Raw genomic sequence first — 23,308 nt, 5'->3', positions numbered from 1 at the left:
TGAGAGAGAGTTGAGTGTTGGGGAGACTATCATTTGAAGCACAAGAGCAAGGAGTTCATCATCAACACACATTCTATTTCCTTTTGGAGAGTGGTGTCTCCTAGATTGGTTAGGTGTCACCTGGGAGCCTCCGACAATATTGTGGAGTTGAACCAAGGAGTTTGTACGGGCAAGGAGATCGCCTACTTCGTTAAGATCTACCCTAGTGAGGCAAGTCCTTCGTGGGCGATGGCCATGGTGGGATAGACAAGGTTGCTTCTTCGTGGACCCTTCGTGGGTGGAGCTCTCCATGGACTCGCGCAACTGTTACCCTTCGTGGGTTGAAGTCTCCACCAACATGGATGTACGATAGCACCACCTATCGGAACCATGCCCAAAATCTCCGTGTCTACATTGCGTTTGCTCCCTCCAAACTCCTCCCTTTACCTTCATGTGCAATGTTTTACATTTCGTTGCTATACTCTTAGACTTGCATGTGTAGGTTGTTTGCTTGACTAGTGCTAAGTTGCTAAAATCCGCCAAGACTTAAAATTGGGAAAAGGCTAGATTTTTATTTGGTCAAGTAGTCTAATCACCCCCCTCTAGACATACTTTCGATCCTACAACATGAATAATAAACATTTATCATGATATAAGGAAAAATAAAATAACAACTTTATTATTGCCTCTAGGGCATATTTCCTTCAATATTATCATTCTTGGAGGTTTTACAATCATTTTATATCATTTTTTGGGACTAACCTATTGACATAGTGCCCGGTGCCAGTTGCTGTTTTTTGCTTGTTTTTTACATCGCAGAAAATCAATATCAAACGGTGTCCAAATGCAGCGAAACTTTTTGTGGAATTTTTATGGACCAGAAGACACCCAATGGGCCGGAGAAGCACCTGGGGGTGCCCCGAGGGGGGCACAACCTACTAGGGCGTGCCTGGGCCCCCAGGCGCACCCAAGTGGGTTGTGCCCACCTCAGTGGCCTCCTACACCGCTTTCTTGCTCTATAAATACCCCGATATTCCAGAAACCCTAGGGGAGTCGACTAAAATCAATTCCAGCCACCGCAAGTTCCAGAAACACCGGATCCAATCTAAACACCATCGTGGAGGGGTTCATCATCCTCATTGGTGCCTCTCCGATGATGCGTCATTAGTCTTTTGTAGACCTTCGGGTCTGTAGTTAGTAGTTAGATGGCTTCCTCTCTCTCTCTCTCTCGATTCTCACTATTCACTACAATGGTCTCTTGGAGATATATTTGATGTAACTCTTTTTGTGGTGTGTTTGTTGGGATCCGATTAACTTTGAGTTTATGATCAGATCTATGTTTTTATCCATGAAAATTATTTGAGTCTTCTGATCTCTTATATGCATGATTACTTATAGCCTCGTATTTCTTCTTCGAATCTTTGGTTTAGTTAGGCCAACTAGATCGATCTTTCTTGCCATGTGAAGAGGTGCTTTGTAATGGCTTCAATCTTACGGTGCTTGATCCTAGTGACAAAAGGGGAACCGACATGTATGTATTGTTACTATTAAGGATAACAAGATGGGGTCTATTTCTACATAAATAGATCTTGTCTGCATCATGCTATCGTTCTTATTGCATTACTCCATTTCTCCATGAACTTAATACACTAGATGCATGCTGGATAGCGGTTGACGTGTGGAGTAATAGTAGTAGCAGGCAGGAGTCGGTCTACTAATCTTGGACGTGATGCCTATATAATGATCATTGCCTGGATATCGTTATGATTATTTGAAGTTATATCAATTGCCCAACAGTAATTTGTTTACCCACCATTGCTATTTTTCTCGAGAGAAGCCACTAGTGAAATCTACGGCCCCAGGTCTCTTCTTTATATATTTGCCTTCGCAATCTATTTTTATTTGCTTTTATTTTCAGATCTATTAATCCAAAAACCCAAAAATACCTTCCTGCAATTTTTATTTATTTATTATATCTCGCGTTCCCGTGAGATTTATTGATTCAATCTACTACAATTTTACCTATCTTTTTAGCCGTGAGGGATTGCCAACCCCTCTCTTACGTCGGGTTGCAAGTATTTGTTCTTTGTGTGCAGGAACTGTTTACGTGGTGTTGCGTGGTTCTCCTATCGGTTCGATAACCTTGGTTTCATCACTGAGGGAAATACCTACCGTAACTATGCTGTATCATCCCTTCCTCTTTGGGGAAATACCGACGTAGTTCAAGCCGCATCAGACCGGTCAGTGACCGGACTGCCCGCCCGAGCGTATGAGGTGGGTTTGGGATGCCCGGCTGTAGATGCTCTAAACTCATCCTCAATCCTCAATGAGCTTAGAGCATCTACAAACATAAGAATATCACAAGAATATCTATTTGTTGCCATGGGGATCAGATACGGTCTTCATGAACGACGCCCGCTGAGTCTAGATATTGTTTGCAAGGGAGTACCCATGTTGTAGTCGCGCCCATTGACAATGTAGTTGTACGACGACGCTTCCCCTACTTGCAAAGTCTCCTGAACACGGAAGATCGTTGGAGGATAGTGATGTCTTTGTGAGAATCAGACATGTCAACAATAGCATGCCAAATCCACAAGTCTTTTGATATCACTGTTTCAGGTATGATGGTGGCATCTTTGGTGTGACCTTGGTGCATCCCATGCAAAACTTCCAGCCAATGCATGCGATCAATCGAACCGACCATACCTGGAAAGCCTCTTGCCGCTCCAATAGCCATCAACTTTTCTATATGATGTGGTTCTCTCACATACTCGGCTCCAAACACCTACACCACGATGCATGCAAATCTAACAACGGTCTTTAAGCATGTGCACTCCCTGTCCGGATCATCTCGCCAACGGCTTCAGCGGGGCACCTAGTGCAAGCATCCTTATAGCAGTCGTGCACTTCTGCTTAGCAGAAAACAAGAGTTGCCTGTAGCCCTGGTGAGGTTGCAGTAGGAATCATGTGCCTCCACTCCCTCCACCACGCGTAATAACAAGGGGTTGCACATACGGAAGCGTCGACGAAGCCATGTATTAGGGATTGTTCGTATGGAATGGAACTAGTCCTTATAGAGGAGCCACGCTCTAGCGGCCCTATCCTTGTTCAAAACTCTTCGCCCTCAGATCGAACCTTTGAAGTTCAGAACGTGCTCCACCTCCCTGTACATTTCCTCATGGATGCTCATGATCATCAACATCTCGACATCTTTGTCCGACTCATACGAATCAAAGAATTCCTTTTGCATTAACTCATCAAGCCCCGTCCTTCCATACTCCTCATCTGACAAATCATCAGAGTCCATAGTTTTTCAAGAAAGGAATCACAAAAATTGGTAGGACATTTTGTCAAACACATAGAGGGCAAGGTGTAGTCCAAGAATAGTGGGATGTACCATGGCGGTGTCCGGAGCGGCGAGACAGCCGAGAGGAGGTCGATGGCAGTGCCGAGGGGTCAGGACGATGTCGGAGCTAGGTTGGCGGCGCAGCTAGTCGAGGGACTGGGTGGACGAGGGAGAAGAGGCAAATGGCTCGCTCAACAAGGTCGGAGCGGGAGGAATTGACGCAATTTGTGATGGGTCCTTCATGTCGAATCTGACGTGACGAACACGCCGGACACGTCCAGACCTCCCCCGAGCCCGTCCGGGCCTCCCTATAGTGTCGGTCAACCTGAACGTTTAGGACCAGTTTGAGGAACCTGACTAGATATGGACACATTTTTATGCTATGTGTATCTTCATGTACAATTAACACACATCTTCCTCGGCACATGCATGGTTCAATATTTGTATACCTATGCAAACCCTAGTTCATTGCCATCTTTATGTGCAAATCATAGTGCCGCAAGTTCACGGAGATGATATAACAGTTTGTATTGGTATTCGACACGTGAATTTGATTTGATTTTGATCCTATTAATATTAATGAGTTTTATCCATTTTTTTGAAAGTTCGTTGGAATCCATGTTCATATCATTGGCAAACAATTCGTACAAGAACAACACCCTCTTGCGAACTCGCATATAGGGTTTCCTGCTTCCCACTGCCGCCGGTCCGCCTCGTCTCCTATGGTCCTTGGACCATGGAGGCGTGGTGGATCCCGACCCTTACCGGCGAGAGAGCTTCATTTTAGGTGTTGTTCTGAGTTATTGTTAGGGTTTGTGTCATACTCAAGAAGACGAGACGGCGAGGACTTCTTGCATATGGAATAAGGTTCCCTCCGCCTAGCCTCCATCCCGACAATGCTTCAAGCGTCGTCGGAGGGCGTGTGGAGGTGTGTATCTGGCAGATCTCGTAGGATTCGGTCGGCGTTTCTCTTGGTGGATCCGGTCTTCGTTCATCTACATTTGCGTGTCTGCAGGTTGGATCCTTCCGATCTATGCTTCTCTCGGCGACAGTTGTTATTCTGGTGCGTTGGTCGTGTGGGGTCTTAGCACGACGACTGCCCGACTGTTTACTACAACAATGTTTGCCCGGCTCCGACAGGAAGGGGGGGGGGCGGCGATGACGGCTGCGCGCCTTCGACTCGCTCTCCTGCTTGTAGTCGTCGCTAGGTGGTTGGATCCGGATGTAAATTTTACTTCTCGTGTTTTTTGTATCACCTTGACGATTGATGAATAGTTTGCAAGTTTTCTCGAAAAAACAACACCACCACATTCCAAATAATCTACTGTTTCATAAGTTCTTCAAAACCATTTAAGTAACACAGACTCGAATTCAAGCGAAACAAGTGGATGTGTGCTTCAAATCAAATTCATATTAGATCTCGTTGGAGCGCTGTGCACAGTACAGATTTACAGAAAAGCCCCAAAGGGGCCAAACCCTCTTCTCCCTCCCACACGCACCACCATGCGGCCTACGCCGCCTCCCCCCATCGCCGTGATTCCATGACCGCCGCCGCGACGTCTCCTCCTCTCAAGCTACCCTCCGCCGCCGCCTTCTCCGATGCCTCCCCAGCTCCTCCTACACAGCCTCCTCCAGCTCCGGGTGCCCCCTCGCCACCCCCTCCTCCGCCTCCTCCACTCCTACAACCCCATTGACCGCCCGCCGCCGCAGGACCCGCCCCTGCACGACGCCGAGCTTTGGATCGCCAAGGCGCTCGCGACTGCCGCCTTACTCCTGCCACACTACCTCCCGGCATTCCGCCGCCTCGCGCCCTCCCAGGTCGCCGCCGCCGCCGCGCTCCGCCACGCGCCTTGCGCCTCCTCGACGCTCCACCTCTTCTCTGCGCTGCATTCCCCCCACTCCCAGCTCGCCATCCCCCCGTCCGCTCATTCCTACCGTTACGTCATCTCGTTGATGTGCCAGTCCGGCCGCCACACTGATGCCCTCCAACTGTTCGACCAAATGACGGACCAGTCTGGTTACTTTCCCAATGCTCGTTTTCTCTCGTTCCTGTCCGGTTCCTGCGCCACCGCAGGCCTTCTTGATGCCGCTGCAGCATTGCTCTCAAAGGCATCCCAATTTGGTTGTTCCATTGAAGCGTATGCATATAACAAGCTCATGGGCTTGTTCATTGGCCGTGGCCGGGTGCAGGAGGCTGTGGCATTGTTTGAGGGGTGGATCCAGGGGAGAGTATATTCTCCGGACACGTGGAGCTTCAATGTCATCATCAAGGGGGTTTGCAAGGTGGGGGATGTTCAAAAAGCGCTCGAGTTGGTCGAAAGGATGGATGAGTTTGGTTGCTCACCAGATACTGTCACACATAATATTCTTGTGAATGGGCTATGCAGGGCAAAGGAGGTGAGTAAGGGTCGTGAGGTGTTGAGGAGGCTTCAGAGAGATGGTGTTTGCAAGCCCAATGTAGTGACATACACCTCAGTAATCTCAGGTTACTGTAAGGCTGGCAGGATGGGGGATGCAATGGCAGTATACGATGACATGGTTGCGTGTGGGACATCACCCAATGTGGTCACATACAATGTGCTAATCAATGGATATGGCAAGGCTGGGAATATGGGGTATGCGGTGGCAGTGTATCAGCAAATGATACTTCGTCGCTGCCTTCCTGATGTTGTGACATTTAGCTCATTGATTGATGGATATTGTCGGTGCGGACAGCTTGATGATGCAATGAAGATTTGGACTGAGATGTCTCAGTATCATATTCAACCAAATGCACACACGTTCTGTATCATAATACACACATTTTGTAAGCAGAACAGATCAGGGGAAGCACTTCATTTTTTGAAAAAAATGAACATTAGAACAGACATTGCACCACAAGCGTTTATATATAACCCTGTGATTGATGTACTGTGCAAGGGTGGAAAGGTGGACGAAGCAAACATGATTCTAATGGAGATGGAAGAGAAAGGATGTCATCCCGACAAGTATACATATACTATTTTGATAATTGGGCACTGCATGAAGGGTAGGATAGCAGAAGCCATCACATTTTTCCATAAAATGGTAGAGACTGGGTGTACCCCTGACAGTATAGTAGTCAATTCTTTTATTAGCTGCCTTTTAAAGTCTGGGATGCCTGGTGAGGTGGATCATATAATGCGTATTGCAGCAGGGGGTGCTTCATCGAGTTGGAAAGATCCTTCTCCTGTAACCCAAAGCGTAGACATTTCAGTAGCTGTATAGCTGAATGATACAATGGAGAATGTAAGGAACAGCATCTTGACTGTTTTCGGTGCGAATTACGGGGCATCTGGCGCTTGTCCAAATAAGAAGAACAAGCTCTGGTTAGTCTTTGTTTTGAATCAAAGGCCTCTTGCATCAACTATACTAACTACTACATTTTGCACATCTGAACTATTTCCATACAAACTCGTACTCCCTCCGTCCGGAAAAGCTTGTCCCTCAAATGAATGTATCTAGCACCAAGTTAGTGCTAGATACATCCATTTGAGGAACAAGCTTTTTCAGACGGAGGGAGTATAACTTAATAATTATCATGTTAACTCTCCAAAATGTGTTTGATTTAATAGGTTGAGTGGCCTGTTTAATGTTTACTTCACATTTTAGTTCAGCATAGATATATAGCAGCGTTAATCAGTGGTGGTGATTGTGATTAATAGTCTGTTCGAGTCCGTAGAAACTGTGAGCAATATTTTACTGCACACGCTAATCTTATTCTATAGACATTAGAGACCTGACTTGCGAAATTCCTGATTTTTATATACATGTCTAGTCATGTGAACTGTACTGCACCTGTATTCGATTGAAACATGATTGAATATTGGAAGGCATTATACTGACTTTTTATTTTTACACTAGTGGTTTTGCAGAACACTCAGTCGAAAAGAACTCAAATGTAACCATTGACATCTTGGTTACACCAAGGGTATGGAACTATTGAGAGACTAATCCAAAATTTCATGCTAGAAAGAAAAGGACAAGCAGCTTGGTGCTCCGTGTATGCGTTGAAGTGATTCGATGAATTCCATAAAGGGAAGCAAATGGTGGAGCTGTAATTTCAAGGGGCCTGCTGATCAGCTGCAGTAGTGCTACATCACTTGCTCAATGGACCCTTGACACGCTCCTCAACACCTCATGTATGATTTGTCGACTCCCTGGGTAGATGATAAGATCATCCAGTCACTTGAACCTGCCTGTCAAGAACCCGCTTCGTTTTGGAGGAGCTGTTACCTAAATGAGGGGGAATCAGCAGTTGAAGAACACGATGGAAGTAATTTACCCTCTAGCAGAGGTACTTAACTTGTATTGTGCCTTGTTGTTCATTGTTCACTCCAGTAGAGAAAATATTTTAGGAAAGGGTAGTTGATCATTTCAACTGTCATGCACATTGTGCGCAATTTTCCTACAACCATGCCTACAGAATAACAAGTCTGAGCATACAGTTTTGACAGTTACACCTTCTTTGTTTTTTGAGCAAGTTACCCCTTCTGCTGTGATGCTTGTTATGTTGTTTCTTAAACATATTTGTTACTTAGTACTAGCAACTTTCTAGTTTTTGCAACATAAGGTATGGCATGTTGAGGCGCGTAGCAGCCTGGCTTAGAAGTCTCATAAACTGAGTACCAGAAAAGCTAACGCGGGTTTAACTATTTTAATGAAAACATTGTGTTTATCTGCTAAAACTTTGCAAAACACCTTGTTTCGTAGGACGTCAGTGTTAAGATCATGATATCCTGCTAATTAAGCATAATATGCTCAATTGAGCCAAGTTCAATGGGTAGATACTTCGTTATTCAGTGACCTGTTATTTCAATACATAGAGTAGTCAATATAGATTCATAAAGCTGTCTCAGGAATGTTATGTGCGCCTGTGTCTTTGTGTGCTCCTTTTGCTTTGTTGTGTGTACCACTATTTGTCAAAGACATAATTGAGCAGCACACATGTTAAGCTCATATAATAAACTGGCACTACTACATCATCAATTAATCACTTGCTAACTTCTGAAAACTGGCTAAATCTAATATACAGTGTAGCTGATAGCCTGATACAGTGGGATGTTGTCACTTGCCAGTGGACATACATTCGTTTGACCTCTACTTCAAGACTAAAGTAGGTGCTGTAAGTGAGCAAATTCACCCATTCATTTTATTAACATCTGGTGGATTCTCCATGGATGTTGTCAAGAACTGCCATCACCCCAATGATAAAAGCCTGGTCACATCCTGACTGCACTGTCACGTGGTAGAAGTCATTACTTTCTATCAGCTCTTTCTTCCCCATCTACAGTTTGAAGAATATATTTGTTAGATCTCTATCTTTTTTGTAATGCACATATGCTTGTGGCATGCACTGAAATTCTTATACATTTTACCAGACACACTTGCACAGACATGTAGAACAACAATCAAACAAAATCACTGGAAATAGTCAAACACCATTCCTTTACTAAGTAACCAACATCTCACTTTAGATAGCATATTTGTTCTTCCCTGATGTCATGGAATAATTCTTGTTAATTATAATCCATGACAGAATGATATGCATGTACTCAGTAATTTTGTGATAACACAGTCGAACTCTACAAATGAGTTCAGTCCTTGAATGGATCAAGCGTTGGTGTGTCGCACCCACACACGCATGTGTCTTTTATGTGGTAATCCGCGTGTCTGGCGATCCATGAGGTAGAGGATGAACTGTGAATTTATCTAAGCAACCTTGGCTGTAGATCAAGCTTGTGTTTCAGTAGGATGTGCATCTAGTAACTTTGTGATATAAAGAAGAAGATACACATCTAGTAACTTTGTGATAACACAAATATATCTTACAAAATAAATATAACTTGCTGAAAAAGCACATGTAGAAACTTTTTCTTGCAGGGGATTATGAAGGTATGTGTGGCATGCCTGCACTACTATTTTGCTGGTACAATCAATTATTGTGCAGTATCTATCTGCAAAAGATATGTATGTTCTTGTGGCATGCATGTAAATTCTTATAAACTTTACTAGACACACTTGCATAGACATTTATAATAACAGTTGAACAGGTATGGGCCCAAGCCCATCTCAAGCTTTGTCACTTAGGGCCCAAGCCCATGTGAGCGTGCTGACCTAGAAGGGGGCATCCAGTCCTCCAGTTTCTGTGCAAGCCGCCACACACACACACACATAACTCGCGCGGGCAACCAGACAAGAGAGCTCGAGCTGTCTGAAGGTACTGCTCTCCCTCTCGATCTCAACAATAACAATCAAGCAAAACCACTGGAAATAAACACCATCCCTTTACCAACATGGCAATATCTCACTTTAGGATAGCCTTTGCTTATCCTGTCCCGTGTTGTCGTGGAGTAATTCTGTTAATTATGACTCATGGGGAATCTGTAGTTCACAACTAACTTGGCCATATGAAGCAAATATATGCACATGCTTTGTAATTTAGTGACATGACACAAAGGAACTCTACAAAAGAAATACAATTCACTGCAATTACATATGTAGAATGTATTGCTTGTAGAAGAATTATCAAGGTATGGATGGCATACCTGCGCCACTATTTTTCCAGTGCAATCAATTATTGTGCAGTTCCTATCTGCAAAAGATCCACAGATCTCGAAATCCCAATTATTGCAGTGCCTCTTTGGTTCAATGTGAATTCTAACAGGTGCACCTTTTGCTATGCATGATTTGGGATCAGTTAGGCTAAAGACCAACTTGTTTTTCCCTTGGTAATCCATTGAGTACCCATTCCATTTGTTCCGCGTGCTTAGAGCCTGTACAATTCCTCCCTGTAATGGAGCACACAGAGAGTTTCATTCTGGTGATATTCAAAGAAATATAGGGTATACGGACATGAGTGAGAGAGATCATTTGTGTTTGTCTTGGCTGTCAACAGTTAAGTTTTCACTATTCAACCTAATCGATTAGCTTTTAATTCAGGTGAAGCACTTCAAACAACTGGTAATAGAGAAAATAAGCCTATCTACGAGTTACTATTCAGCAACTTATGATGTATTACCTTTCTAGAAATGAATAGTATCTGTTCTCCATCACTGTCTTTCACCATGAGCTCCCCCTTAGATCCAAGTATACCACAACCATCCACAATGAAAACAACATTATGACTAAAGTCAGTAACAACAAAACCACCGCCATTCACTACCATGGGTCTTCTCCTGATCATCAGCGCCGCTGGAGTGCTTGAGCAATACATCTTACTGACTACAGGCATGCTGTTGTCCATTTCGCTTAATACTGCACACAGACCAAAGAGAGGTGGCCCTATTACTCTGCCCAAACTCCTGTTTCAGTGTCTACCTGGCTTCTAGCATCTTGTTTGGCCAGCAGGTGAGTACTTATATTGGGGGGCAGAGCACGGTTGTTTTAGAGAAGATGGTAAGCCAAGCTAAGAAGCAAGGAGAAGGATGCAGTAGGTGTGGTGGTTCAAGAGTTTCTTTACAATGGAATCACTGCAGGCTCTCTCCACATAAAGCGATTCCTGAAAGCCTGGTCTGGTTGAATAGACTTTCTCCAACTTTCCTGAAGCATCATCATTGGTGTCAGTTCTCAGAAGTTTCTTGCTCAAGCAATGTCCATATTTATGCGGTTTTCTTTGTGGGTGCTTCTCATGCATATACACTCTAATGCAGATTATCGAGTACACCACTTTTTGTTCCTTTTAGCTCGAACTATTATATATGTTGCCTGAACTTTGTAGAAATCTAAGGGGCCAGTGTACCATTTTTCAGTGGTCTTTCCTGTGAGTGTGAAACTGTGAATTGAGTAGGGACTATGTCTGCAAGGACCATGCAAGCGTATGGCCAAGTTAATACTCCCTCCGTAACTTAATATTAGACGTTTTTTGACACTGTCATAGTGTTAAAAAACATCTTATATTAAGTTGCAGAGGTAGTATTTGACTAGAAAGCATGATATTAGTTTACGCTTCTGGACGAGATTTGTCTTGTGTTACCATGTACATGGAAAAGTACTTGGCCTCTGGGTACATGCACCTGTATTCTACTAGAGTAGCAATCATAATCCCAAGTGATCAATAATTATGCTTTTATTTTTCTGTCCTGAGGTTTATCCATGGCTATTGTTAATCTGATTGCATCATTGTATGAGTAATATATTTTGTTCAGCAATTAACAATCTGTCAGGAATTTTTGCAATCCCTGGATTGGTGAAAGCATTGCGTATACAATGAGAAGAAGCTAACATGTGGATTAGGATGCAAGCTGACATGTGTTGGGCGGTGAGCAGGAAGAAAAGTTTGGATGAAGGTCATGAATATAGACAACCAGGTCTTTCTGGTAAGGTAATGCATAATTGGCAGAAGTATGGTTGATCAAGATATAACCCGTACAAGGAAAACTGCCAAATTAAGCATGAGAGGGATGGCATAGCGAACAGTATACGGGAAGCTTCACATCTTGTTACTGTCAAATTTTTGATGCCCATCTTTCTGCTTATATTATTGTAAACTTTATAATGGTTCGTCCCTTTCTAGTATTGGTCCCTTGAGCACGACTGGTAGACGTGCAGTGAAATCATTTTTTTTCTCTGTTGCACTTGCAGTTTTATATCTTTGCATGTTCTCATTGTGTGCTCCATATGCTGAGATTTTTATTTATTTATTTGGCCGCTGTTTGCATTAGGCCCTTTTATTGTTGTTGACATGTTTTCCTTCGACCGAATGTCCCTTTCATGCAATCACTCATGCTGTGACTGGAGCTGTAGAATCTCAGGATCCTTGACTTCTGAGGTGTGAATCTCAAGAAAAGGTACACTATATATCCTGTTCTTGATGCATATCTAACTTGAGGTGAAAAGGATTCACCATAGTACATTGCTGGTTCACCGGTAATTTCTGGTGGCCTATTGAAGTTTTGAGCAACGGGTGAATATATTTGGTCTTCCTTCCTATATCAGTTCTTCAATGGCCAACCATTCTTAATAACAGGAACCATTAGTTGTTGGATCTTGTCCTCTGTACCTGGATCATTGGTGAAGCACAAGGCGAGGCCGTTCTGCTTGTTGGAACTTGAACATGTAGAAATCTTTGGTATGAAGTGCCTAACCTAAAGGTTCTCTTGCCTAACCCGGACCACTTGTGGCCAGGAAAGGTGAAGGGGGCGGTAGCACGTTGTCAACCATTTCTGGCAAGTGAAGGCGTGAAGCTGTAGGCAAGAGTTCCCAAGAGGAATGGTTGATGAACTCTACTCACCGAGCCTTTGGGGCTAAGCAACCACCTGCTAAACGAAACTTGAAGAGTCTTTTCGTCTTCGTCCGCCTGGTGTCTCTGTGAGTGTGAGTCTGGATTGGTGACGAATGGAGTTTATGTGATCGGGCTCAGCTTAACGTGGAAACTAGACGAGAACTCTAGAAGCAGTTCACGAGCTTAATCTTTACGACAGTCGTTGAACAATATGCTAAGCCATAGGAGTTAGGTTAAGGAGAGACTCACATTCAGCTATTACGCAGAATTCTCTTTCCCCTCTCTCTTTTTTCTAGAAAAAAACTCTCGAGTCTAAACCGTCGTGACAAAATGGATTACATTTACACGTGACGGTTAGTGCTTTTCGAAAGCCGGCTCACCGAGAGACATGCATGCAATCTCTCATGGCCTTGTTTTTCAACTTATGCTTGTAGCGAAGCACATCTTGTGCCCCAATGAAGCATACATGCTTTACGATGAAGCACACCTATGTGCTTGTCCACGGAGCACGTCCGTGCTTCATTTTATTTTCTTTTCAGGATACACTCGTGCTTCATCCGTCGGAGCACACTTACACTTCATGATGAAGCACATATGTGCTCCATCTGAAGCGCATTTGTGCACTACCTATTTCCCCCCCTTTTGTGCACACCTGCGCTCCATCCTTCGGAGCATACCTACACTTCGCGTGAAGCACATCTGTGCTCTGTGATGAAGCACACACATGCTTCACTTTTTTTCTTCCGGTTGTACGTACCTCACCAAGGGGGAGCACACCTATGCTTCGTGGCGAAGGACTCCTACGGTTTCGCAAAAAGCACACCTATGCTCGAAAACAACAAAATCAAGCTAGCAGATGGGGGGTATGGGTTCCAAGATGTGAATCAACCTTGCTCATGATACCAAGATGTTGTAGGGTAAAACCCTAGAGAGGATCTTTTCACACTTGGAGGTGGGGAAAGTGATGAACACACAAGAACACAAGGGGAGAAACTCAAACAAAACCCAAATCACACATCCACTAGAATAACATACATGAGATCCACAAGCATACAAGAACAATTGAAGGAAAATAGCACTAGGGTAAAGTTCTTCCCACTCCAAAGGAGGCGAGGTCTTGGTGTTGATCTTCTCCAAGAGGAGGCCTTAATAATCCACTAGGGTTCTTCCCTAGAGGGGTCTTGATCTCCAAGAGGAGGGGAAAGATGAGCAAAGCTCTCTCAATGTCTATCCAATACTTTGCTAAGTCTAAACATAACCCTAGGTACAAAATATATAGGCCTGGGGGCGAGGTGGATGAAGTGGAGGCCCAAACAAAACCCATGCACACAGGGCCCGTGCGCACGGTACACGCCCATGCACACAGGGTGCTACAGCCGTAGCTCCCGGTGTAGCCCGTGGACACGGGGTTTCGGGGGCCCGTGCACACGGGGTCGCCTGGGACTTCCCGCCCTGCTCCTGTGGGACTCCTCCTTCTTCCTTGGTGACTTGGGGTGCTTCTTCTTCTACTTGGTGGTGCTCCTCAGCTGCTTGGAAGTGTCCTTCTTCGTACCTAATGATACATAGAGCATTTTGGTGAGGTAGTAACCAAGTTGCATTCGAGTTCGTATGCATGTCAAATAGGAAGGAGTTCACCTCGGTTACCATTGCGTGTGCTTGAGCTCTTGTCATCGGTCCACGTGGTGTTTGATGTGTTGATGTAGAGTCCATGGGGATGATGGAAGGATGCTCCGCATCAGGTACCCTCTAACTAGCCTCCTCATGTGTGTGGTCGCCCCACTACTATGGATTTGGTGCGACCCATTTAAGGTGAATGCTATCCCCCCTCCCCCGTTTATTTATTTAATATTTTGGTTTTGCTTACTTTTCTTTCCTTTCTATTCTGGATTTCCTTTTTTCTTTACTCATCTTTGTTCCTTTTGCATCATGTATTTATAGGTATTTATTTGGTTGTTTCCATGTTCTATAAACCATCAATAAACTAATTAAACATTTATAAATTATTTTAATTTTTTAGTACTAGTGAATCTGATTTAGGTGTAAACATGTTAACAATCTTTTCCTTAAACTTAGAGCAACTCTAGCGTATGGAGCATGCTTCATATTTTTCGCCTTAATTTCTAGCTTCCATAGTGTGTATGGAGCATGCTTCATAATATTTTTTTGGAGATTTGCGGAGATTGTGCGCAAACTCAAAGTCACGATAATGTTGTCTCCATATTAATTTTCTGTTTTATTCTATCTACTCTACTACTTGAATTTAGATTGAACAATTCAAAAATTCAATAAATACTAATACAAATCATTAATCTGAATACAAAAAGTAATCCAATTAAACAAAAATTTCAAGTAAAAAAGCTTTAAAGAAATATAAACGCACTATCTCCCAACTAGCTCCAATAAGGTCCCACATAGCTGATCATGGAGCCCGGTCTTCAATCTTTTGGTACGCCTCGAGAAATGCTTGAATGCGGTTTGTGTGCCTACGAAGCCTGACAGTTGTGCCAACATTTTTATAGACCATTGGGCTGGACATATCCTCTCTACCTCGATGATCATGTTTTGTAGGATCACACAACATGTCATGATCTTTGCCAAGGCATCCTTGTGCCCTTCATTCATTGCTTGAAAAATTGTTTATTTGCTTCTATGTCATAAAAAATTTGATGGAAAAACCATTCGAACATGCAAAAGCATCACCGAAACAAGTAGGCAGGGTATGTATAACCAGACAAAAAGTACTCGGCCCTTAGCCAATTATGGCCATTGATTCTGCTCAAGTGAAATGTCAAACAAACCATCTGGGACCCCGCACGCTTCCTCTTCATTTTGGTTGCTACTATTTGTTGGGGAACATAGTAATTTCAAAAAAAAATTCCTACGCACACGCAAGATCATGGTGATGCATAGCAACGAGAGGGGGGAGTGTTGTCCACGTACCCTCATAGACCGAAAGAGGAAGCGTTACGACAACGCGGTTGATGTAGTCGTACGTCTTCACGATCGACCGATCCTAGTACCGAAAATACGACACCTCCGTGATCCGCACACGTTCGGCTCGGTGACGTCCCACGAACTCTCAATCCAGCTGAGTGTCGAGGGAGACCTTCGTCAGCACGACAGTGTGATGACGGTGATGATGAAGCTACCGGCGCAGGGCTTCGCCTAAGCACTGCAACGATATGACCGAGGTGGATTATGGTGGAGGGGGGCACCACACACGGCTAAGAGATCAATGATCAACTTGTGTGTCCTAGGGTGCCCCTGCCCCGTATATAAAGGAGCAAGGGGGGGAGGCCGACCGACCCTTGGGGCGCACCAGGAGAGGAGGAGTCCTAGTAGGAGTAGGACTCCCCTTTCCTAGTCCTACTAACACCACCAACCATCTAGGGCGCCCAAGCATCCAAGAGGAACAAGCTCAAGGGTACCAAGCACCCAAGAGTAATAAGCTTCTCAACTTGTAACTTCCACGTATTACCGTGGAGAACTCAAACTGATGCACCAAATGCAATGGCAAGGGCATACGGAGTGCCCAAGTCCTTATCTCCCAAATCCCACCAAAGCAACTAATGCTAGGGAGGAAAATGAGAGGAAGAACAATAAGGAGAACACCAAGAATTCCATGATCTAGATCCAAAGGGTTCCCCTCACATAGAGGAAAAAGAGATTGGTGGAAATGTGGATCTAGATCTCCTCTCTCTTTTCCCTAAAAAACAAGCAAGAATCCATGGAGGGATTGAGAGTTATCAAGCTCGAACAAGGTCAACAATGGGGGAAGAACACGAGCTCAAAGGATAAGGTTCAATGGGGAAGAAGACCCCCTTTTATAGGTCCCCACGAATCTGCCCGTTATGTGCAGAAAACTGTAAGACCGGTACAACCGGTGCATGAACCGGTACAACCGGTCAAAGTAGAGGAAAAACTAACCTGTAGGAAAAAGGCCTAAGCGGTACAACAACCTGGGAACTGGTAGTACCGGTTAAATTAAACTAACCGGTACAACCGCCCAAGAACCGCTCCAAAACAGAAACTAGTCCGGTGGTAGAGCGGTACATGGCCGGTACAACCTTCAGACCAATTCTGGAGCGGTACAACCACTCCAAACACCGGTTCTACCGGTCAACCGGTACAACCGCTCTAAGGGGTGGTACAACCTCTCTATGTAAAACAGGTAAGATCAAAATAGCCACAACTTTCGCATACGAGCTCCGAATTCGACGAAATCAAGTTTGTTGGAAAGCTAAAGACAAGAGCAAACACAATCTTGATGAAGATGCATAAGAAATCGGTTTTCGAAGAACTCGAGCTTGTCATCAAGATGACCATAAGATCTAAGACTCACAAAGATAACCAACCAAGAACCAAGAAAGATGATGCAGGGATGCAATGGTTTGAGCTCTCTACGAATGATACAATCAAGCTACTCATTGAGACCCCCCCTTGATATTACCGCAATCGTTCCTATAACCCGGTCTCCCAACTACCACCATGAGACCGGTAAAATAGAAAACCTATCAAGGTCAAACCTTTGCCTTGCACATGGTCCACTTGAGCTAGATGATGACGATTTTGACTCCCTCAAGTTGGACCACCTTTCTTGATTGCATTGGCTCTATGAAGACTAGATGATTGCTCCCCCATACTCCACTATGGGTGAGCCACTCTTCGGCACATCTTCACAAGTCCATTGACACCACAATGGATGGCAAGCTTCAAGCACTTGATCTCTTCGTGATGCTCCACTTGAACTTGCACACGACAATCTTGATGACGATCACCACTTGATGTCATCCTCTCCATGGGTTGAGTGATATCTTCCTCTTGACGCAAGCCCATGAACACGTACCTAACTCCACATAGAACTCTCACATAGACCATGGGTTAGTACACAAAGCGCAATGGACAATGCTTACCATACCATGGGATCACTTGACCCCTCTCGGTACATCTTCTACGCTTTGTGAGTTGATCAACTTGATTCACTCTTGACTTAGTCTTGATCAACCTTGAATCTTTCCAACTCTCTTCATTTGGATGATGTCTTGAAGGTAAACATGAATGATCACACAATCTTCTTCTTCAAGACATGATTGCAATAAGCTCAACACTCACATGACCAATCTTAGAATAATTCCTTAATAGCACCTTGGTCAACTCATAAACTCCTTGAAACCAACACATGGACATCAAGAAATGCATATGGACAAATCCTTCAAATATAACTCAATGCAACCATTAGTCCATAGAGAATGTCATCAATTACCAAAACCACACATGGGGGCACCGCATGTCCTTTCACAATCAAAAATATGTGACATGATATGACCATCATCATCTTGTGCCTTTGTTCTCCATCTCCAAAGCACCGTCAAGATTTCCATCATCACCGGCTTGACACCTTGATCTCCATCGTAGTGTCGTTGTCGTCTCGCCAACTATTGCTTCTACAACTATCGCTAACGCATAGTGATAAAGTAAAGCAATTACATGGGGTTTGCATTTCATACAATAAAGAGACAACCATAAGGCTCCTGCCAGTTGCCGATAACTTTTACAAAACATGATCATCTCATACAATAATATATATCACATCATGTCTTGACCATATCACATCACAACATGCCCTGAAAAAACAAGTTAGACGTCCTCTACTTTGTTGTTGCAAGTTTTACGTGGCTGCTACGGGCTTCTAGTAAGAACCGTTCTTACCTACACATCAAAACCACAACGGTGTTTCGTCAAGTTTGCTGTTTTAACCTTCAACAAGGACCGGCCGTAGTCAAATTCGATTCAACTAAAGTTGGAGAAACAAACACCTGCCAGCCACCTTTATGCAAAACTAGTTGCATGTCTGTCGGTGGAACCGGTCTTATGAACGTGGTCATGTAAGGTTGGTCTGGGCTGCTTCATCCAACAATACCGCCGAATCAAAATAAGACGTTGGAGTATGACTATCACTGCCCACAACTCTTTGTGTTCTACTCGTGCATATCATCTACGCATAGACCTGGCTCGGATGCCACTGTTGGGGAACGTAGCATGCAATTTCAAAAAAATTCCTACGATCACGCAGGATCTATCTAGGAGATGTATAGCAATGAGAGGGGGAGAGTGTGTCCACGTACTCTCGTAGACCGAAAGCAGAAGCGTTAGGTTAACGCGGTTGATGTAGTCGAACGTCTTCCCGATCCAACCGATCTAGTACCGAACATACGACACCTCTGAGTTCAACACACGTTCAGCTCGATGACGTCCCTCAAACTCTTGATCTAGCAGAGGGTCGAGGGAGAGTTTCGTCAGCACGACGGCGTGGTGACGGTGATGGTGATGTGATCCGCGCAGGGCTTCGCCTAAGCACTACGCCGCTATGACCGGAGGAGTAAACTGATGCGCCTCAAGTAGTGTTGAGATGATTTTTGGAGTGGCTTGATCTTTCACCGCACGCACACACAGTAGCAATGAGTTCACCAGCAAGAACGAACAGCAGTAGATGATAGACTATGCTTATAAACGTGTAGTAGCTAGATGAAGAAAATATAGTGGAAAGAAGTAGCACCGTGGCGTAGTAGTACTATAGCTAGATTAGATGGATGGATTATGCTAATGATGATCAGCGGCAGCAGCGGCACGGTGACGGAGCGATTAACAGATGGAGCAGAGAAGAAAAGTAGTAGATGCTATGCAAAATAGAGATGATTCGACCCTTGCTGATCAAGAACCGAACTGAAGCTTGTGTCCTAACAATCAACGCCGATGAAACACCATGCAAACATCAAACCCTAACAAGGGACGCAGGAGCACAGATAAGGCGCATCCATCAGATGCAATTTTGGAGTATTTTTACTTCCAACTAAAACCTAACTTTTACATGGCCATATGGCCTTTATTTATAGGCACACGCAGGCACCTAGGCTAAGCCCGTAACTAACAGAATCACAAACCGGACTCAACAAGGAAAAAAATATAAAGCATCCAGCTAGGATACGGCTGGGACAAAACTAAAAACTAGGAGACTTTGACCTTCATGTAAGCTTGCTTTATTGATTAGAGTTGTACAAGTAGTTGCATGGAGTTCTAAAACAAGGCTCCACTTCATCTGAAGGAATTATCTCAATAGGCATCTCACCAATACTTGGACCCCTGAATAAAATGTCTTGTTTTTGACTTCCTTGGATATTTCGTGAGCAAGGCATGGAGCCTAATATACCTCTTTGATTTGTTGAATGCAACACCTTTCTTTGACGTAAAGCAGGCACAATATATTTTGATGTATTTCCCTCACTATCAGAGTCTCGTTTCGAAGGTATCTTATTTAGCACCAATGGTGAAACAACAATATTACCTAGGGTGATCGCATCATCCTCCCCTCTTTAAGAGAAACCGTCCTCGGTTTCGGGACGGTCTTCAAAGGCTCCCTGCGTACAGCAAACACATGATCAATCTTGATAGCATTGTTACCCATAGGTTGCAACACCCATTTGATGCCAACATCTCGGAACACATAAGTGTTAGACCTCCCCTCATGTATAGCATTGCGATCATATTGCCGCGGACGACCTAATAGCAACTGATACACATCCATTGGCACAACATCGCAAATCACCTCATCTTAATACGTGCCAATATTGAACTTTGCGCGTACCTTATGAGTCACCTTCAAACGTCTGGAGTTGTACAACCACTCAATGGAATGTGGCTGCGGATGTAGCCATGCCTTCAGTCCTAAAGCATCCACCACACGCTTGCTTATGATGTTGGTGTAGGTCCCTCCATCAATAATCAACTTGCAACACTTGTTTTTGATCTTGCATTGTGACTGAAATTTTTTCCACCGCTGTCCCGAACTTGGAATTTGATCCTCTTTAGCTCGCTGCACCATGATGCATGGTAGATCATCATAATCTAAAGGATAGCACATGATAGGATTAGATTCACTTTCCCCTTCCTTGGGCTCATCAGACTCTGAGTCAGTTTTGTCTTCGGAAACATATCCATCATTAACAAGGAGCACTCTCTTCTTGTTCGGACAATCAATGCGTTTGTGTCCCCTACCTCCACATGTGTAACAAACAATCTCACTAGTACGCATAGCAGACTGCGCACTTGAATCAGCCCTTGAAGCCACTTTGCTTGCGGCCATAGATTCTTTGCTCATCTCCTTGTGATCGGCAGCAGCTGACCTATAGGATGAAGCTGACTTGACATTATCATTGTCATGCGAATAGGAACATCGCCCCATGCTGAAATTGGTGCGGCCTTTGGAAACTTGCTTGGCTTTGACCCACTATTCGGCATGCTCCGCTTGATGAAGAAGCTCTTGCATATCACTATACTGCATCAAATCAACACGGTCGTGTATATCCTCATTCAGCCCCTCAAAGAAACGTGTCATTGTTGCATCATCAGACTCATGCACATTAGTTCTGATCATCAGAACTTGCATCCATTGGTAATACTCATCCACCGTCATGGCTCCTTGAGCAAGACTTCGAAGCTTTGTGTGTTGCTCCTTCTGGAAATAAGCTGGCACAAAGCGAGCACGCATTGTACGCTTCATCTCACACCACGATTCTAGTCGTGCGTCATTGCGGTTGAGTTGATCCCACCAAATTAATGCATAACCTGAAAATTCAAGAGAAGCAAAACGAATCTTTCGCTCCTCGGAGTAACAGTGCTTATCAAAAATCTGCTCCACACGCATCTCCCACTCAAGGTACTCCTCAGGACCGGCCTTGCCTGTGAACGAAGGTATAGTAATTTTTATTCTACCAATACCTCCGTCCTCGTCCTCATCGCAGCGCTGCCTTGGTCCATCATCATGGGGACGAGCATCCTGTCATGGTCGGTGAGGCAAGTCGTCGCGAGCATCAGAACCATCCTCGGACTTAGCATCATTGTCGTCGTTGGCAACATCCGCGTCACGGACATGTAGAGGTGCTCGCTCCTGCAGGGCATGCTGTCCCATCGCTGGAGCAGCCGCGCCGGTTGCCCTTGCCTCTAGGCGACGGAGGGCTGCCTGCATGGCCTGGAACCCGTCGGTCATCATCTCGTCGAGGGCCTTCATGCGGTTGTCGAAGTGCTGGTATGTAGCCTTGAACATAGCACGGACACCTGGGTCCAGATCAGAACCATATTGCGGCGGTCCATCATCCTCTCGCACCTCTTCCTCGTCACGCTTGCTTGCAGTTGACATCGCGCGCAGTGATAAACCTGGCGCTCTCTGATACCAGTTGATGCGCCTCAAGTAGTGTTGAGATGATTTTTGGAGTGGCCTAATCTTTCACCGCATGCACACACAGTAGCAATGAGTTCGCCAACAAGAACGAACAACAGTAGATGATAGACTATGCTTGTAAACGTGTAGTAGCTAGATGAAGAAAATATAGTGGGAAGAAGTAGCACCGTGGCATAGTAGTACTACAGCTAGATTAGATGGATGGATTATGCTAATGATGATCAACGGCGGCGGCGGCACGGTGATAGAGCGATTAACAGATGGAGCAGAGAAGAAAAGTAGTAGATGAGATGCAAAATAGAGATGATTCGACCCTTGTTGATCAAGAACCGAACTGAAGCTTGTGTCCTGACGATCAACGCCGACGAAACACCATGCAAATATCAAACCCTAATAAGGGACGCAGGAGCACAGATAAGGCGCATCCATCAGATGCAATTTCTGAGTATTTTTACTTCCAACTAAAACCTAACTTTTACATGGCCATATGGCCTTTATTTATAGGCACACGCAGGCAACTAGGCTAAGCCTGTAACTAGCAGAATCACAAACCAGACTCAACAAGGAAAAAAAATATAAAGCATCCAACTAGGATACAGCTGGGACAAAACTAAAAACTAGGAGACTTTGACCTTCACGTAAGCTCGCTTTCCTGATTAGAGTTATTTTGAGAGAATTTCCTGATTAGAGTTGTACAAGTAGTTGCATGGAGTTCTAAAACAAGGCTCCACTTCATCTGAAGGAATTATCTCAATAGGCATCTCACCAATACTTGGACCCCTGAATAAAATGTCTTGTTTTTGACTTCCTTGGATATTTCATGAGCAAGGCATGGAGCCTAATATACCTCTTTGATTTTTTGAATGCAACACCTTTCTTTGACGTAAAGCAGGCACAATATATTTTGATGTATTTCCCTCAGTATCAGAGTCTTGCTTCGAAGGTATCTTATTTAGCACGAATGGTGAAACAACAGTATTACCTAGGGTGATCGCATAGTAAACCGTGGAGGGGGCACTGCACACGACTAAGAGAATAATTGTTGTGTTTTGGGGTGCCCCCTGCCCCCGTATATAAAGGAGGAGGGGAGGAGGCCGGCCACAAGGGGCGCGCCAAGGAGGGGGAAGTCCTACTAGGAATCCCAGTCCTAGTAGGATTCGGCCACCCCTCTTTTCCTTCTCATGGAGGGGGAAAGGGGGAAGGAGAGGGAAGAGAAGGATTGGGGGGCGCGCCCCCTCCCCTAGTCCAATTCAGACTCCCCATGGGAGGGGAGCACGGCCGCCCCTTGTGGGCTACCTCCCCTCTCCCTTATGGCCCATGGAGGCCCATTACTTTCCCCCGGGGGTTCCGGTAACCCCTCGGTTCTCTGAAATATACCCGAACCATTCTGAAACCATTCCGGTGTTCGAATATCATCATCCAATATATCAATCTTTACCTCTCGACCATTTCGAGACTCCTCGTCATATCCGTGATCTCATCCGGGACTCCAAACAATCTTCAGTCA

At 44.6% G+C, this 23,308-nt stretch overlaps 2 protein-coding genes across 6 annotated transcripts; one reads left to right on the top strand and one right to left on the bottom strand.

Moving 5' to 3' along the window:
* Positions 1-4,775: 4,775 nt before the first annotated feature.
* On the top strand, positions 4,776-12,191 carry LOC125538408 (pentatricopeptide repeat-containing protein At2g06000). 4 transcript variants are annotated; one of them, XM_048701663.1, is made up of 3 exons: positions 4,776-6,672; positions 7,208-7,640; positions 11,509-12,191. In XM_048701663.1, the coding sequence occupies exon 1, from the start codon at positions 4,925-4,927 to the stop codon at positions 6,569-6,571; it is 1,647 nt and encodes a 548-aa protein (XP_048557620.1). In that variant the 5' UTR covers positions 4,776-4,924; the 3' UTR covers positions 6,572-6,672; positions 7,208-7,640; positions 11,509-12,191. The 4 variants fall into 4 exon arrangements, with proteins under 4 accessions (XP_048557620.1, XP_048557621.1, XP_048557622.1 ...); XM_048701664.1 differs by lacking the exon at positions 11,509-12,191 and adding an exon at positions 9,397-9,564; XM_048701665.1 differs by lacking the exon at positions 11,509-12,191 and adding an exon at positions 8,379-8,509.
* On the bottom strand, positions 8,498-11,500 carry LOC125538409 (protein LURP-one-related 6). Of its 2 annotated transcripts, XM_048701667.1 has the most exons (3): positions 10,365-11,497; positions 9,892-10,134; positions 8,498-8,630 (listed from the first exon to the last, which is right to left on the bottom strand). In XM_048701667.1, exons 1-3 carry the CDS (start codon positions 10,587-10,589, stop codon positions 8,499-8,501), a joined length of 600 nt encoding a protein of 199 aa, XP_048557624.1. In that variant the 5' UTR covers positions 10,590-11,497; the 3' UTR covers position 8,498. The 2 variants fall into 2 exon arrangements, with proteins under 2 accessions (XP_048557624.1, XP_048557623.1); XM_048701666.1 differs by lacking the exon at positions 8,498-8,630 and having other exon boundaries at positions 9,691-10,134; positions 10,365-11,500.
* Positions 12,192-23,308: the final 11,117 nt, after the last annotated feature.

This window comes from Triticum urartu, chromosome 2 (assembly GCF_003073215.2).
Source record: "Triticum urartu cultivar G1812 chromosome 2, Tu2.1, whole genome shotgun sequence".
In the NCBI taxonomy this organism is placed as follows: Eukaryota; Viridiplantae; Streptophyta; class Magnoliopsida; order Poales; family Poaceae; genus Triticum; species Triticum urartu.
Note: the sequence above shows the minus strand (reverse complement) of the source record. Positions and strands in the feature narration are given on the sequence as shown.